Here is a 12,159-nt window from a genome sequence, read left to right as displayed (position 1 = left end):
GAAAGGCTTGGAAAGGGAGTTGTGAATTCCCCAAAACGTATGCCTCTTGGGTATTCACACACTGACAAGGCAACCCACTCCTCACTCTTCTCACCCTCATTCTTCCTTGTATGGGTTTACTAAGGCATAATTGTACATATTGGTGGTGGAGAATTACACTGTTGTAAATCTATTTACATGCATAGCTTTGTGGATAGCTGCAAGGCGTAAACAGAGCCTATTATGGGCGATAATTGTAGGGTTATGGGTGTGAATTGGAACCATACATTTTAATATATGCTATATTAGACATACACGGAGAGCACGGTCACTAGCAGAATCTGTGGGATGTTCCCAGTTGGACAAAGTAAATGACAATACGCATTCACTATACATTTCTCAGTATAGGCATACTTGAAGGCATATATCTCAAGTTTTCCCCCTCTCTATGTAGAGCATTCTATCTTCCTATAGGACAGAAGGACAGTAGATGTACATACTACATATCATGCTGGAACAGCATGGGTTGTCGGGCATCCGGATCTCAACCAACTCGTAGCCTTCCTTTTCGCAGGTTGGCACTGTGGCTAGTGGACAGTTGACCGGGGCACATTTCACACTGATGGTTTCGTTGTCACATGAGCACTGCTGGCAGTTTGAAGTCCAGGTCTCTCCAGGCTATAACAGGAGGTCAGAAAAGATTATGAGATTGTGAGATAGATGCCATCACGTTATTAGAAATATCATGTGTTGAGTAATGGTCTTGAAGTATTTTATCAGCTCCTCAGTCATATACAACAATATACAATTTACAGCAATAAAAAATATGATTTTGCATATTACTGACATCTTCCTATTTCCATTCCAATTGTTTCTCTTTATCACATGCCCTATAAATGCTATCATTCTTACACCCAAGTTCATTGTCCATTTGCGAATTGTATGATACTCATGCTCTTCTCGTGCTTATGATTGAGTGACTTTACTAATATAGTGTTGCAAGACGCCATAGGCATCGGCATTGGCCAGCAAGTACTGCAGGGTGCACAATCTTCATCAAAACTAACGTATACTAACAAGTCAAGTCAAGTCAGAGAATTTATAAAGCGCACTACATACCCAGAGGGTCTCAAGGCGCTAAGGAGGGGGGGGGGGAGGATTACAATCTTCATCAAAACTAACGTATACTAACTAGGTCCTACAATTACTATCACATTTGAATGACCATACCCAACGAAGAAAATGATAAATGTAATTGGGCAAAATAAAAAGACACATAATGCAAATGTGAGTTGCAAAAACTCTCTTTGACAAGGGAATTTGCATTAAATCTAAATTAAAGCAAACACCAGCGCTTAATTTGTAATGTAATCAGAGTCGGACGTGGACAAAAATGAGGCACAGATGCCAAAACAAAACTAAATACCATTAGTAAACCAGTTAGCTAAAAAAAAATGGCCACATTTGAAATTCAGGCCATATGTGAACTTGTCAATTTTTTGGCAATATTTGTATTATTATCAGGGACATTTCCAATAAAAATCGTCCCATCTGGCCATAAAACAGGCCCACAAACTGCAAGAAAAAGGCCCCAAATCTGTCAGACCAGCCCATCAATCGACTGCTGACTGATTGCCCTATAGGCCAGTCCAACCCTGAATGTAATAAGTGCTGGTGGCAAAAGTTTTGTTTAGAAGCACGCAGCCAACGCTATTGAAGGTCATGGTGCCGAATATCAACTCTGCATGGTCTTAATTCCATCCCATGCTTCTTTAATTCACCACTAGGCTCACCCCGCTCTATATCTCACTCTTTAAGGTTCCCTCTTGTCCCTTCATTCTCCCTTTTTCACTGTTTTGGCATACTTATCTTTCTCCTTCTTTCCTCTTGTGTGATTTTCTCTCTCTTGCTCTGGGAGAAAGTCTGATGGGGAAAAATAAGTGCTGGTCCCCAAAAATAAGTACCGGTGGGCCCCACCTGCAACCACTGGGTCAAATTAAGCACTTCCGAAAACCTGCCTAGCACACCCAACGACCTTAGAGCAAACACTCCCCATACAATTTACAACAAAAAAACTCAAATCTCTGGGAAAGGTTGGTCAATTATAGTTCTACATCAGATCTGAGCAAATGCAGACAGCAAAATAATCAAGGAACATTGCAAGCAAGCACTGTTAAACATCAAGCTGGTTCATGCCTGAAAAATAGGGAATCCTGCAATGTCACAATTAATGCACAGCAGGCCACTGTTGGAGTGTGGGTCTCCAGGCTTATGTGTGGCTTGAGAAGGCATTAAACTACTTCTCTGTCAATGTTGCCTTTTACGTGAAACCTTTACATGTTTAGGGACGAGTGGTGTCGCAAGGACCACATAGCTTGATGGTGATTTTGGAATCATGCCATCATTTGGCTTGGCACCCCAGGATCCTTTTTAAAACAATAATTTTTAATGCAGATTTATATAGTGCAAACTCGACCCAAAGGTATTAGAGCGTGTTGGACTTGAACCTTTTTGCAGGGTCATCCCTGAACTTTTTGCCTTCCTCCTGTATTTTTTCTGACCTGTTGTTGGTGGTTTTATGACTCTGGGCACTTTACCACTGCTGCTGATCAGTGCTAAAGTGCATATGCTCTCTATTGTAAACTGATGGAATGGATTAGTGACTCCATGATTGGCTATTTTATTTACTTGTCAGACCCTAGTACTGTGCACCATGTGTGCCCAGGGCCTGTAAATCAAATGCTGCTGATGGGCTTGCAGCACTGGTTTGGCCACCCACAGAAGCAGCTTGCAAAGTGTGTCTCAGGCCTGCCATTGCAGAGCCTGTGTGCAGTATGTGACTGCCATGTCGACTTGGCAAGTGCACCCACTTGCAAGTCCCTTAACCTTCCCTTTTCTACATATCAGTCACCCCTAAGGTAGGCCAAAGGGCAGGGTGCATTGTATGTAAAAGGTAGGACATGCTCTGATGTGTGTGGCATGTCCTGATAGCGAATTTCAGCCAATTTCGTTTTTCACTATTGCAAGGCTACCTGTCCCCATAGGCCAGAATGGGCAGTTTGATTATGACACCTTATAATCCTAACTGACCCAGGGAACATGGCAGAAAAACATATTTAGTATGCTTGAACTCAGAATGATAAAAGACATCTTCAAGGGAAGTTGGTTTTAACATTCTGTGTTTGATAATACCGTAGGTATTGTCTTGACTGAACATCCAGCCTGCCTCTGCTAGGTTTGTGTATTCCATGCCTGGTTTGTGAGTGACAGAGGCTGGGGTGGCTCCAGGAAACAGGGTGAGTCAGCACTAGGCTGCATAGACCTATCTGCATTGGGAGTGGTGGGAAGAGTAGCACCTGGGCCTGAATAGGGCTGTGCCTGCCTTCCACAATGCAGGCTCCAACTCCTGTGGTGCATCTGATGACCCTGGCCCACACTGACAAAGGAAGAAGTTGTGCACTGGCAGAATGCACCCAGAACTGGTTTGGATTAGGTACAGACACTCTCTGCCTTCAGAGACAAAGGATTTGTGTGTATAAAAAGGGGGACCCAGACCCCAGAAATGTAGATCACTTCTGGGAAATCAAGAGGAACCTTTGCCAAGGAGAAGAAACCAGAGATGCTGAAGGAGGATTACTGCCCCTGTGCTGTTTGCTGTCTGAGTTTGGGCTGCAGTGGTTACTTGTTGCCAAGGAAAGGAGAAAAGGGCTTTGCTGTTTGCTTTGTCATCTTGAGGAAGATCTTCAAGGCCTGGAACTGAGCTTGCCTCCTGTCTGAAGTCTCAGGGATACAAATACTTCACCACCAGCTCCTCCTGAATTTCCTTGCTGGGAATTCTAACCTACAGAGAGGTGCCTGCAGCTATTTAGGACCTCTAGAGACTGTTTGTCGCTGGGAGCTGGAAGCGCGACGCAATGAGGAGAAGCGCGTCCCCACCGCAGCAGTTGCCGTCGCATCTCCAAAGAAGCGTGCCGCAGCTGTTCACCGTCACAACGCAGATCAAGCGTGTTGTATCACCGGAGAAGCGTACCGCCGCAGTAGGGATCGGCGTCGCATCACCGGATAAGAGTGTCGCAGGGCCTGTCGCAGCTCCAAAGATCATCGATTTCGCCGCACAGCCGTCGGGCGTGCACGTATCGCATCCACGTTATCACATTGCATCAAAGACACCATTTTATCGCGTTGCACTGGATCGGCACATTGCATCAAGGCGCCATCTTGTCGCATTGCACCGGATCACAGTAAGAAAGCGACGCATCACCGTCTCTCCAGTAAGGAACCGACGCATCACCTCCTCTGCGCTGCAGTAAGGAACCAACGCATTACCTCCCCCAAAGCAAGGAACCGACGCATCACCTTCCCTGCGACCCTTTTGTTTGTTTTGCGTGACGCATTCAAGGTACTTTGAGAGTAAAGTGTTGCCTTTACTATCTACATTGAACTATGCAATTTCTACCATTTTGATTTCAGTATTGTGGATTTTTGTTGTTTGGTCTTGTGTTAAGTCTAGTAAAGATTACTTATTTTTCTAAACTGGTGTGGTGTCCATTTGTAGTGTTTTCACTGTATTACTGTATGTGTTCACAAAAGCTTTACACACTCTGAGATAAGCCTGTTTGCTCATGCCAAGCTACCAAGGGGTGATCAGGGGTTATTGAGGAGTGTATCCCCCTTTCCCTGACTAGAATCAAGGGTTCCTATTTGGACAAAGGTGTGTACAATTGCCAACTAGAGACCCCCATTTCTAACAGAGCAGTTTACATGAGCACCGGTTACATTACACAAGGACACATTCATTTTTTTGTTGGTAGGCACGGGGAGATTACGAGATTTGCCCAGAATCACAGGATGTGGACTCGACCCTGAGGCTCGAACCTTGGTTTCCCCGCCCCAAAGTTGACAATCTAGCCGTCAGACCACATCCTCTCCTCTTTCTTCCACGAATGTGTCATTTTCTGCATAAGGGTGGAAGGTTTTCAGATTGGTAACTGTGGAAATTCTGTTGTGGGGGTCGATTGGCATTTTCCATTTCCAAGGGTTTGTTCATGCTCAGTATGTGAGCTGAAAAGGATGACCTGATTTTTCAAAAGGGTTTTGGAGAGCTATTCTCCGACACAAAATGTGTGGCTAAGGGCAGGCAGGTGAAGTGTAGTATCCTCGTATTTTGATCGTATCCACACGGTGGGATTACTGAGCTCTGTGTTTGACCAGCTGATGTTTGCGTGCGGTGCTTGTATCTCACTATAGCAAAAATGCCTACGGTGCCCGTCCTATGGCCTACCTTGCCATCAGTGCTTTCTTATGATGTATTGCTATTTTTCTGCGCTTTTTGATGTCATTAAAGTTTTTTAAATTTTTTAATCATAGTGTTTGCTTAATTAACGCAGGCCTGTTTTTGACCCTAAGAAGCTATCCTGGGAAGTTGGTATTTTTGAGTTCCTCATCATCTTGGTTTCATGACGCTGCTTGTTCAGGATAAACGAGATATTGAGTTCTCTTCTAGAGGAGAGATAGGACAATTTGACAGCTTAGTGCTTTATTACTGTGCATGGAAGACACAGCTACGTTGATTATAGAACACAATCAGGACCTGGTCCAATATCACGAACGTGTGCGCTCACGCAGTGCACAACTAAGCGCCTGTTTTAATGTGATTACCCTGTCTAAAGCGCATGTCTTTATTTTGGAATTTCTCTCAGTCTGAGCATGAGACAGAGCTAGCATAGCGCCTACACAGTAGGCAGCGGTTGCTTCGTTCTGTTTTTGCACTATTGCTGCAGAATTCGGCGTTAAATGTATGAGTTTTAGACAATACAATTACATAAAAAGAGATGCACTGCTGTGCCCTACACAAAGGCACATATTCATGAGATGGCCCCTGCAATGAACAAATAACGCACACCTCAGGAAGAAGGTTATCCCTGGTCCAGCCAGCACACAGGACAGCTAGCTCTAAAATATTGGAAGGCACATTATTTTATTAATGCCACTATAACTGCACAACGTCTGCCTTGCTTGTGCACACCGTGCTTGCAGCCAGGCTTTGAGCGTGGTCAGGCCATAAGAAGACTGTGATAAATAAATAGAGCACACATACGCCACAGGCAGCATACTATCAACTATGCTTCTTATTTGAGATAAAATCCTACCAAATTGTATACAGATTCTGACCAACCTTCCAGGCCCTAGCTCGGACTAGGGGATGTGAAAATGCATTTTTGTTTAAACAAATATCATAACACTTCTATGAAATATGCTTTTTTCCAAATGTATGCTTTCAGTGTGACGTAGTTTGCTCGTATCATGCGTGACTTGTTTCACTTAAGGTCATAAACTGTGCAATCAAGTTACACGAGATACTTTCTGTGTGAACAAGCCTCCCATGGGCAAAAATTATATAAAATCACATAATGCAAATTTTTCAGGAATTCGACAAATATTACATTTCACAGAGGCTTTGTTCTGACCCACTTGGGCGCTGGAACCACTTTCTTCAAAGGCTTTCAAACCTCCTCCTATCCAGCTAATGAAAGTGTCCTCCATGTAACTGCAAGGCCCATCTGAAATTTCAATTTCTTCCACTACATGCAACTAATTCTGGGAAAAATGTCACACAATATTGTAATGTAGGGGAATGGTTCAAGCAGAAAATACCTTACGGACCAGTGTCCTTGCTACTATAATGTATGACCTTTGAACAGCTACATTATCATGAGAAGTAAATTGAATTGACTTTTGTGAAATGTCGCAATATTTCTCATAATTGTCCTGGAATTTTACTAAATAAAATGTTGCAGTAAACCCAGGCTAAAACCGTGAGTACCTCGAGGGAGGAATGCTAATTCAATAATCTAATACCCAATGTGCTTGACCTACATCTGCCCTCTCTGCCAGTCAACGTCATCTTCAAGGACAGCTGCATTATCTACAAGGCTGTCGTAATGCCTTATCACCCTGATTGACCGGAAAGCTGTTCGACTACAGTGAACTTTGTAAAACTAGATTGAAGTCCAGTAATGCAAAGGGAGTGGAAACAAGAAGGCACACATCTCTGTGTATGTCTCAGGCTTTAGAATAACCTTCCTTGAACCTCTGATGAGGTCCTACAATCCAGAAAGGAACTAAAAACAGCTCATTGTTCAATTGAGGCACCTCTACCTTTGCCCATAAAAAATAAATCTCATCTAAATCTAGAATTCTTATCCCAGAAATTGCCCTTTATTATGTCTGCGCCTCTGCCATCTCCTCAAGAGGTCTATTCAAAATGTGAATCACACCAAAGTAACAATGGTTTTGTGTTCCCACTCCCTAGCCCTGGTTTCACAAGCCATTTTGTAAGCAATAAATTCAACATATAAAAAAAAAAAAATTAAACTTTTATACAGAAGGCTGGAGTATCGTTAGGCTATATAATACTTGGAAACCTATATATAAATAAACACACTGCATCAGATTTAAAACAGAAATTGGTATTGAGAGGTCATTGCACCCTGAATTAAAAGCAATTGAAGATGATGCAGGAATTTCGATAATGAGTTTCAGTAAAAACTACCCAGCCGACTTAAGAAACCAAGTTACTAGATGAGTAAGATAAATATTCACAAGTCCTCCTGTCAGGGTGGACAAATGTTCTCATTTTAGGAAGAAACCCTCAAAGACCAATTATTAGTTTGTTCCTTTCATGTAGATCAACATTTAAATGCGATTGCAGTTTTTTTTAACTGTTAAAATTTTCAAAAAGGCAAGAACATTGTGTGTTCCACAGAGAACGTCCTCCAGCTATTTTATAAGGGAGTGGTATTTTCTTCACCATTTTAATAAGCGATGTTGAATTTTTCTTTCACAGCTCTGGATATTCTCTTTTCGCTGTGACATTGAAAACGTTTGGACAATCATTTAAACGCCTGCCTTTTGAAAGTATTGCCAGGCAGATACAAAACTGCCTGTATCACTCACAAAGCCTTGCACACTTCGTCCCCTCGCTCCCTGGCGAATAAACTGAAAATCTCTAGAGGCTCTAGACCGTCTCGTAATGCGGAAAAACTACTGCTTGAGCCCCCCCACTTTTAAAAGGGAAAGATCGATGGCTCAATCCTTCTCAGGCAATGCGGTGAGAATCTGGAACTCGCTTCCCGGCACAGCTCCGTACCACCACCTCTACCAAGACCTTCAAAACTGACCTCAAATCTCTTCTCTTCCAGAGACACTTCCAGAACTAATACACGGCCTTTCAAGCCCCCCAAGGAAGTTCTTTCACTATTGTAAATTTGTATTCTTTGCCTGTACAAGCGTCATCCTAGTGTGTTTGTGAGTGACTGCCATCTATTGTTGTATTATACCTCTTCTTGTATCTCCTTTGCTTCTGTAACATGTACTTTTGTAACATTCTCCTCATGTAACGTAACTGGTCCTATTGTAAAGCGCTCTGACACCCTTCGGTAAAGTCCGCGCTATATAAAAATGCATAAATAAACAAATAAATAAATACTCACCAATTTGACTGTCCCATCAGGTCCTGTGCAGGCTGAAAGAGGTGAAGGAACAAGTTACTATGATTTATTTTGACGAGCTCTAGGATTACCTGTAAAAAATGTGGGGGCATATTATCAAGGACGGTGTTAAAATTATCGCCGGTTTAGCGGCAGAAAACTGCTGCTAAAGCGGCAATAATGGGCTTGATAATATGCCCTGGGGAATTCCAATAGAAGCCCATGTTCACACCAGAACATGGGCTTCTATTGGAATTCTCCAGGGCATATTATCAAGCCCATTATTGCCGCTTTTGCGACAGTTTTCTGCCGCCCTTGATAATATGCCCCGTGGATTTATATTCACGGGCTCCAGAGACATACTAAGAGGAAAGCTGAAACAAAGTGATGGGCTTTCCAGACAAACAAATCGTAGAAAGGTAGCAGTGATTTTTTATTTGCTGTACAGCACTTGTCAAGGAACACTCGACTAACTTGTCTGTAATGTACTTTGTAGAAACAGCAGCGGATATTCAGTATATGCACGACACACTACCAAGAGCGTGTTGCTTTTACATACACACTTCCTACCCATGGAAGCTTTTTCACTAAGTGGTAGGCAATGATCCCTAAACAACTTCATTCTATTGAGAGAGCGTGTCCATTTACTGCTCTAACTAAAGTCTTTTAGCACGTAGGCACACAAAATCACGGGTGGAATGTCTTGTTTCACACAACTGTGGTATCCCTCTTTCTTTTTAGGATTTTCTTTTTGGGCACTACTTTAACCTAATCAATATCTTTTCGATTTCGCAATGGTGAACCTTTTCTATTTGTGAAACTTAAAAAATCAGTGCCTTATAGATGTTATACCAATTTCAGTTCATACTGTAGCTTTTTAAATTAGTAAATAAGATTGTATTTGCAGCCTTTAGAAATTCCATAGGATGAAACATGCGTTGGCTGCTGGATGTGCACTTAAAAAAAGACAAAGCTATTAACTAGTGACAAGATTAAATTCACACAAAAAATACATACATATGGACATAGCCTTCGACTGTTTAACACCACTTATTAAATGTTTTTTGTTTGCTCCAATATCATCTGTTACATTATTCTGATAGCAGAAAACTTAGGGTAGATGCGATTTTCACACCTGAGCAACTCAACAACTAAATTTATGACAGTCAGACCACACAAAACATTCAAGCACGTCTTTTCCCTAGCTAATGAAAAAATTGAATTTGGTTACAGATTTGGGTATCTGGGCACAATGCTTGATAGCAGTTTATCATGGATGCCACACATAGAGAACAGAAAGGCTGTGATCCAACACCAAGCCTCAGCAGTATACAGGAAATTTCAGGAAACAGCTTCGAGAGCCTTACTCCTGCCCTAGAGCTATACAAGCTTAAAGCCCAATCCGCAGCCTTATATGGGTCCAAAATTTGGGGGCATGCCAACACTGACTCTCTCACTTCAAGTGAAAATACGCTTGTTCGCTCACTACTCCATCTTCCCACAAGCACCCTTTTAATACCGATGTTGTACGGCCTCGACTTAAAAAGAGTGCGAGAGGTAGCTAGACCTAGGCCCCTTCTATAATGGGTAAGGCTCTGGACCATTGAGCAGCTGAGACCGTATCAGAGGGCAGTTGAGGAATTGTAAGCCCTCAATACGGGCCAAACATTCTCATGGTTCAAGCATGGCTGTCACTGGTTCCAAAAATTAGACATTGGATCATTTTGGTCAGAACCTGCCTCGTTGGTGGATACTTCTAAGGTTCAGCTAAAAAATCACTTTTGGGAGTATATTCATATTAGTCTTTTCCGCTGTTCCACCCTTGGTAGACTGACAAATCAATTCTTGCTAACCAAGGACTGTCCCTCTTATGAAAACTTTCTTGAGCTCCCACGCTAACAATTAGGAAAATCTGTGTATCTAAAATTTAAATATGATACACTTGAAGTAGGGGCATTTATTGCGCAATGGAGTTCGATCAGGAGCACCCCTCAATTGTCTGTCTGCACCATGTTCTCCTTGTCAGCAAATGAAACTATAGACCAAGTGCAATTTTTCTGTCCAGCATACATAAAGCATAGACGGAAATGGATACGACCCGTGTGCAGGTATTATGGCATTCAGAGATGCTTGGAGGCATTCAGCATCCTGAAGGGCGACACATCCATTTATACTGTCTACGCTGTTAGCAAGTTTCTATTTATGGTAGGTCTCATAAGGAAAATTAATGTATTTACATTTTAGATCATGAGATAGTGGTTTCATGTCACATGATCAAACTTTCTTATCCTTGCTGTGGCATGAAAATTGTTTTCCATCTTTTAAACTGTTCTTAGATAAAAACTGTATATTAATGCTGTCTTATTATTTGTATGTTTTATGGAATCAATTTTCTGAAATAAACTTTTACTAGCACTGCACAATCTGGAACAAATTATGCACAACCCTTCTTATGAGATCATGACTATGCTTATACATCATGCTGAGAGAAAACATAAGGCATTGTTGATAAGACTGACAAACTGGAACAGTTTGCCAGAGACAACAGAAAAGAAAGAGAAAATCCTAAAAGATATCCTTACTGAACATCAACTGTACGTTAAAGATAAAAAGCCAATTCAACTTACTAGAGATGAAAATAATTAAAAAAAATTGATGAGTTTTCAGTTACGCACATAGGTTTGATAATATCAAAACATCTCATGATCTAAAGGTACAAACAACTGTGAACACCACCTAAGCCCCTTCCACCTGTGAATCAGACTTGCCAAGAGTAGTAAGCAATAACACTGATGGTCTTACCTCTAGGAAGATAATGAACAATCCTTCTACAGCCTCCACCTCCTCTTTTTTTAGAGGAAGTGCAGAGGTTTCAAATAGGCATCAAAGCTATTTTTCTAAAAAGGGCCCCAGTACAAACACTGAAGAGGAGGGATAAACACAGGTCAAGGAGATCATGTAAAAGATTGTGTTACAACGCGAGCAAAATAAAGGCATCAGAATAATTAATATCCCCAATTAAGTGACAAAAGCAACACCAGTGACATATGGAGGATTGCTAATGACATAACAGATTGTTTTGCAGGAAGTGCGGACAAACTAAAAGTATGTACGGTCAAATTTATTTTGTCGATTAGGCTGTGTCTTAAGAAGAATTAACAGACACAAGGTACCTTGTAACTTTAAATTCAATAAAGCACTGTTGAGTTTTACAAAACGGGGAAAATGTTGTTTGTAGCGGCAGCTCAACGATTTATTATAAACACTTTATCTCATTCAGTTTTAGAGTAGTATTTTTGTATGGAATTTTAATGTGTTGTTTTAATAATAACAATGGGGTGATTACGATGGTGAACAGACTTAAGTCCATCCGCCACTGGTTGAACCGCCATTGACAAGCTGGCGGGGATGCAGCATCCAAATCTGGTGGTCGGTGCCTGCTAGGCACCCCCACCATTTTGTGGATACGTTGTGGGTCTGACAGGCAATCGTAACCCGTGGCAAATGGGCTTTCAGTCTGCCAGGCACACTGTCCGCCATCCTGATATGGTGGGTGTAAAAAGGTAACGGGTTCTCCGCCATCATTATCACCCTCAATAAATTGACATGTCCTAATGTACTAAGAAGATATATTAAATTGGAATCTTAAAGAAGTATCAATTAATTTATTTGTGGACATTTTTAAAGGGTA

At 41.8% G+C, this 12,159-nt stretch overlaps 1 protein-coding gene across 2 annotated transcripts in view; it reads right to left on the bottom strand.

Annotated features, from left to right (window-relative positions):
* Positions 1-12,159, bottom strand: part of LOC146860908 (uncharacterized) — an 850,962-nt gene that overhangs the window by 49,614 nt on the left and 789,189 nt on the right. For both annotated transcript variants that reach the window (XM_085644903.1, XM_085644904.1), the window contains 2 exons: positions 8,472-8,503; positions 480-657 (listed from right to left, as the gene is read on the bottom strand). In XM_085644903.1, the coding sequence (XP_085501029.1) occupies positions 480-657; positions 8,472-8,503 (210 nt within the window). The remainder of the gene's footprint in view (positions 1-479; positions 658-8,471; positions 8,504-12,159) is intronic.

Source organism: Triturus cristatus, chromosome 3_1, assembly GCF_964204655.1.
Source record: "Triturus cristatus chromosome 3_1, aTriCri1.1, whole genome shotgun sequence".
In the NCBI taxonomy this organism is placed as follows: domain Eukaryota; kingdom Metazoa; phylum Chordata; class Amphibia; order Caudata; family Salamandridae; genus Triturus; species Triturus cristatus.
Note: the sequence above shows the minus strand (reverse complement) of the source record. Positions and strands in the feature narration are given on the sequence as shown.